The sequence below is a fragment of the Musa acuminata genome, chromosome BXJ2-3 (assembly GCF_036884655.1).
Source record: "Musa acuminata AAA Group cultivar baxijiao chromosome BXJ2-3, Cavendish_Baxijiao_AAA, whole genome shotgun sequence".
In the NCBI taxonomy this organism is placed as follows: Eukaryota; Viridiplantae; Streptophyta; class Magnoliopsida; order Zingiberales; family Musaceae; genus Musa; species Musa acuminata.
In genome coordinates, this window is record NC_088340.1 from 13,542,645 (window position 1) to 13,547,809 (window position 5,165).

The 5,165-nt window shown below is 53.4% G+C and overlaps 1 protein-coding gene across 1 annotated transcript; it reads left to right on the plus strand.

Annotated features, from left to right (window-relative positions):
• The first annotated feature begins 2,261 nt into the window (after positions 1–2,261).
• Positions 2,262–3,452, plus strand: LOC135607545 (uncharacterized). The gene is made up of 2 exons (XM_065099483.1): positions 2,262–2,320; positions 2,684–3,452. Exons 1-2 carry the CDS (start codon positions 2,262–2,264, stop codon positions 3,450–3,452), a joined length of 828 nt encoding a protein of 275 aa, XP_064955555.1.
• The last annotated feature ends 1,713 nt before the right edge of the window (positions 3,453–5,165 follow it).

Consider the following 5,165-nt stretch of genomic DNA (forward strand, 5'->3'; position numbering starts at 1 on the left):
CCCCTCGGGGATCGGTCACCGCACCAAACCCACGTATGACCGATCCTCGCATAGTAGGATAAAAGCCACTGACCGGCATGTAGCCAGGGGAGAAAAAAAAAAAAAGGAGAATCAACCTCTAACTTAGTCATCGAAGGGCCAAAATCGGGAACTCCCCGACGAGGGCCTTCTATACAGGAGCGCTACCACCCTTGGAAGTGCGACTACCTCGACCAAGAGATGCCCTCCTCGAAGACGGCACCAGTGTCCCGACTGAGAAGCGCCTCCCCTCAGACGGCGTCGACACCCCGACTTGCAGACGAAGCCACCCTTGGTGCCTTACCCAACCGATCGCGAACTCCCGACATCGACCTGTGGACCAAGCCGTGCTGACTCATCGACCGCGGCACATCAGTTTACTAACATTTTTGGCGCTAGAAGGAGGGTCGATGTCGCAGGAGCACCTCGTAGGAGTTCCCCCCGAGGGAGAGCTACCACCTGACCGCCCCCCTTTCGGACTCAGTGATCAGCCCCTCCCTATCCTCAAGGATGGGAGGATTCCGGCTCCGACGCTGGATCACTACTAGTGTCTGTTCAACGATCCAGGGCTCTCTCTCCCTGGATATGCTGCAGGACCCTCGGTCGTTCCGCCCGAGGCGTTCCTCGGCCTGGCCAAGCAAATACAAACCTTGATAGGAATGATGCAAATAATTATGCCGCTCATCCCGTAGATCGTGCAGCTAGCGGCTCCCCCGACTGACCCAACATAGCAGAGGCCGAATAGGGAACAAGTCAAGATAAGAGAAGCCCGAGAACAGACAGTTGAGAAGCCTCCTTGAAGTCATGCCGAGGCACCCCTCAATACGTCCCATCCCAAAAAGCTCGGGACAGCGCCGCCTGGCACTGTTCCGTGCATTCCAAGACGGCGGTCGCACAAAGGTACCACCTCGCCCTTTGGGGATCGGTCACCGCGCCAAACCCGTGTATGACTGGTCCTCGCATAGTAGTATAAAAGCCCCTGACCAACATCTGGCTAGGGGAGAGAAAAAAAAAGGAGAACCAACCACTAACTTAGTCATCGAGGGGCCAAAATCAGGAACTTCCCGACGAGGGCCTTCTGTGCAAGAGCGCTGCCACCCTCGGAAGTGCAACTACCCTGATCAAGAGACGCCCTCCCCGAAGACGACGCCAGTGCCCCGATTGAGAAGCGCCTCCCCTTAGATAGCGTCGACACCCCAACTTGCGAACGAAACCACCCTCGACATCTTGCCCAATCGATCGCGAACTCCCGACATCAACCTGTGGACCAAACCGTGCTGACTCATCGACCATGGTGCATCAGTTCACTAACATTTTTGGCGCTAGAAGGAGGGCCGATGTCGCAGGAGCACCTCGTAGGAGTTCCCCCTGAGGGAGAGCTACCACCTGATTAGCCCCCTTTCAAACTCGGCGATCAGCCCTTCCCTATCCTCAGGGACGGGGGGATTCTGGCTCCGACGCTAGATCACTACTAGCGTATGTTCAACGATCTAGGGCTCTCTCCCCCTGGATATGCTGCAGGACCCTCGGTCATTTCGCTCGAGGCATTCCTGGGCTTGGCCAAGCAGATACAAACCTTGGTGGGAATGATGCAAACAATTGTGCTGCTCATCCCGTAGATCATGTAGCTAACGACTCCTCCGACTAACCCAACACAGCAGAGACCGAATAGGGAACAAGTCGAGATAAGAGAAGCCCGAGAGCAGATAGCAAACTCGAGAAGCCTCCCTGAGTAGAGCGGTCCACCACCCCCCGCCCCCCCCGAGCCCGATACCTTATCATCAGACTCAGCGGATGACTCATTTAGGGTCCAGCTGTCCGTGGTCAACCGATGACTAGACAAGTTCCAACATGAGTTCCAGAAGTCGCGTGACGAGTCGGGCGACGGTAGCTCGGGTGGATCCCCATTCACCTAGGAAATCCAAGACAAGCCTGTGTCGCTCAATTTCGTACTCCCAGTGTTGGAAACATACGATGATGACTCCAACCCCACGGAACATGTCACCACATTTAGGGCACAAATGGCCCTTTACGGCACCTCCGATGCCCTGATGTGTTGGGCATTCCTGACCACCTTCAGAGGGCCAGTGTGGCTCAACTGATTACGGCCATCCTCGATCTCTTCCTTTGATCAGCTCGCAAGGGAGTTCGAGCAAAACTTCCTGGCTAGACTATGACCCCGGCCTTCCATGGCCACGTTGCTCGCGTTATCCCAATGCGAAGACGAATTACTCTCACAGTTCATGGCGCACTTTGCCACTGAAATTCAGGGGTTCCCAAATGCCCATCCCTCTTTGATCTTGTAGGTATTTTTGATGGGCCTGAGACCCTCGAGGTTCTTCTAGTCACTAATTGAGAAGCCACTCGCAACTATCCCCGAGATGCTTCAATGTGCCAACCAGTATATTGTCGTTGAAGCCCTAATAGCAGGAAGGCGCGAGAATAGCAAGAGGCCGAGAGTGAAGCCAGCCCGAGGAACGAGTTCGGCACCACCGGTGCAGCCCCGTAGGAGGCCCGACTGACCCGAGCAGTTACTCCTGAGGCCCTCGCCTCTGCCTCTAAACACTTCTCATACCGAGATCTTTCTTCAGATCAAGGAGAAAGGCCTCCTATGACAACCCAACCCCTTGAAGGCTACTCATAAAGACTGATTTAAATATTGCAGGTACTATCAGGACTATGACCATGATATGGAAGACTGCCATGACCTCCGAAATCAGATTGAAGAACTAATTCGGAGAGGTCACCTCGGGCGCTACCTCAAGGAACCAAAAGAAGCATCCCCGCGTCCCAGGGGTCTAGTCGAGAAACAAATCAACGTCATTACTAGTGGACCAGTGGCTGGTGGTAGTAGCTCGGCGGTGAGGAAGGCCTACGCCTGTAGCATGGTGGAAAAGGGCCCCAGACCCGAGTTCGAGCCCGAAATCACCTTCGGAACCGAAGAGGTCAAACGCTCCCACCACGACAACACTTTGGTGATCTCCATCCAGATCGCTAATTCCCGGGTAAAAAGAGTGATGGTCGACATCATGAGCTCTACCGACATGTTGTACCTCGACACCTTCAAGAAGCTCAGCCTAACTAATGAGGACCTCACTCCCATGGCGTCGACACTCATCGGATTCATGGGGGATTCCATCTCCCCGCTCGGAACCACCATCCTCCCCGTTACAATCGGGGAAGGACCGAGAGCCAAAATAATGATGACCACCTTCATGGTAGTCGACCTGCAATCGGCCTACAATGTCATCCTTGGCTGCCCGACACTCAACAAACTGAAAGCGATGGTCTCCACTTACCACCGGGCCATCAAATTTTCGACTTCAGCAAAGGTTAGGGAATCCCGAAGTGATCCGGGAGAATCAAGGCAGCTACCTTACAGCGGTCACTCTTCCGGAGAAGTCGCGCCCCCGCCAAGCCCTCGGTCCCCGTGAGGAAGCCAGGACACCAACTCACCTGGAGCCACCTAAACAACTCGCCAAGGTACCTTTGAAGAGGGACCGACCCGACATGACCGTGAAAGTTGAGACGACACTCCCCGAAGCAAACCAGCTCTAGCTCATCGACTTCCTGAAGAGAAATGCTGATGTGTTCGTATGGTCCTCAAAAGACATGCCAGGGATCGACTAGGAAATGACCCAACACCACCTCAACATCCACCCTGAGGCTCGGTCGGTGAAGCAGAAGCCGAGGAAGTTCACCCCCGACCGACAGAAGACAATCAATGACGAAGTAGATCGCCTTAGAGAGGCTGGATTCATAACCGAGATGAAATATCCCCGGTGGTGTCAAATGTAGTCCTTGTTAAGAAACACAACGAGAGTTGGAGGATGTGTGTTGACTACACCGATCTCAACCGAGCATGCCCTAAAGATTGCTATCCACTCCCGAGAGTAGATTAGCTGGTGGATGCCACAGCAGGGTACGAACTTCTAACGTTCATAGACGCGTTCTCAGGATATAACCAGATCCGGATGGCACCACAAGACTAGGAGCACACCGCCTTCATTATCGATAGGGGAGTATATTGTTACAAAGTAATGCCCGTCGATCTAAAGAACGCCGGGGCAACATATCAAAGAATGGACAATGAGCTATTCAAACAATAACTCGGGAGAAACATAGAGGTGTACATCAATGACATGATCATAAAAAGCAAGTCGGCAAGCACACACCTGGCCGATCTAGCAGAGACCTTCCAGACCCTCAGGTGATTTAGCATGCGCCTAAATCCATCGAAGTATGTCTACGGAGTCCGTTCGAGAAAATTCCTCGGGTTCATCATCCACCAGAGAGGAATGGACGCAAACCCAGAAAAGGTTTGGGTCATAATAGAGATGCAGCCTCCACACTCTATCAAGGAAGTACAACGCCTCGCCAGGAGGCTGGCAGCACTCAATAGGTTCGTATCATGATCAAGAGACAAGTACCTCCCCTTCTTCCGAGCACTCCGATAGACCGACACCTTCACATGGAACTAGGAATGCGAGGAGGCCTTTTGGAAACTCAAGGCGCATCTCGTTCAACTACCCCGACTTGCATCACCAGAGCCAAGCGAGGTCCTCGGCCTCTACCTGGCGGCTTCGAATGGGCGGTCAGCTTGGTATTAATCCGAGAGGCATCATCGACACAGCAACCCGTCCATTATGTCAACCACGTTCTCATTGGACCCGAGGTACGATACCCCCCGATCGAGAGGCTGATCCTCGCACTAATAAAGATGGCCCGAAAGCTCATACTTCCAAGCCCACACAATCAAGATAATAATTGACTAACCCCTGTGGCAAATCCTCTCGAAGTTTGATGCATCAGGTCGGATGCTGTAGTGGTTATTCGAGCTAAGTAAATTCGACATCCAATACTCCCCCAAGATGGCCATAAAAGCTTAGGTATTGGTCAACTTCATCTCTGAACTAACTCTCGAGGATCATGCCATTGGATAGGGACACGACGAGTGCACGTGGACCCTACATGTGGACGGGTCGATGACCGCCGAGGGAGAGGGGCCGAACTCATCCTCAGGAGCCCGATCGGAGAAACCTATGAACAATCGCTTCAGCTACGATTTAGGGCCACCAACAACGAAGCCGAGTACGAGGCGTTACTCCACGGACTGTGCCTCATCCTGGAAATGCACGTGGACGACC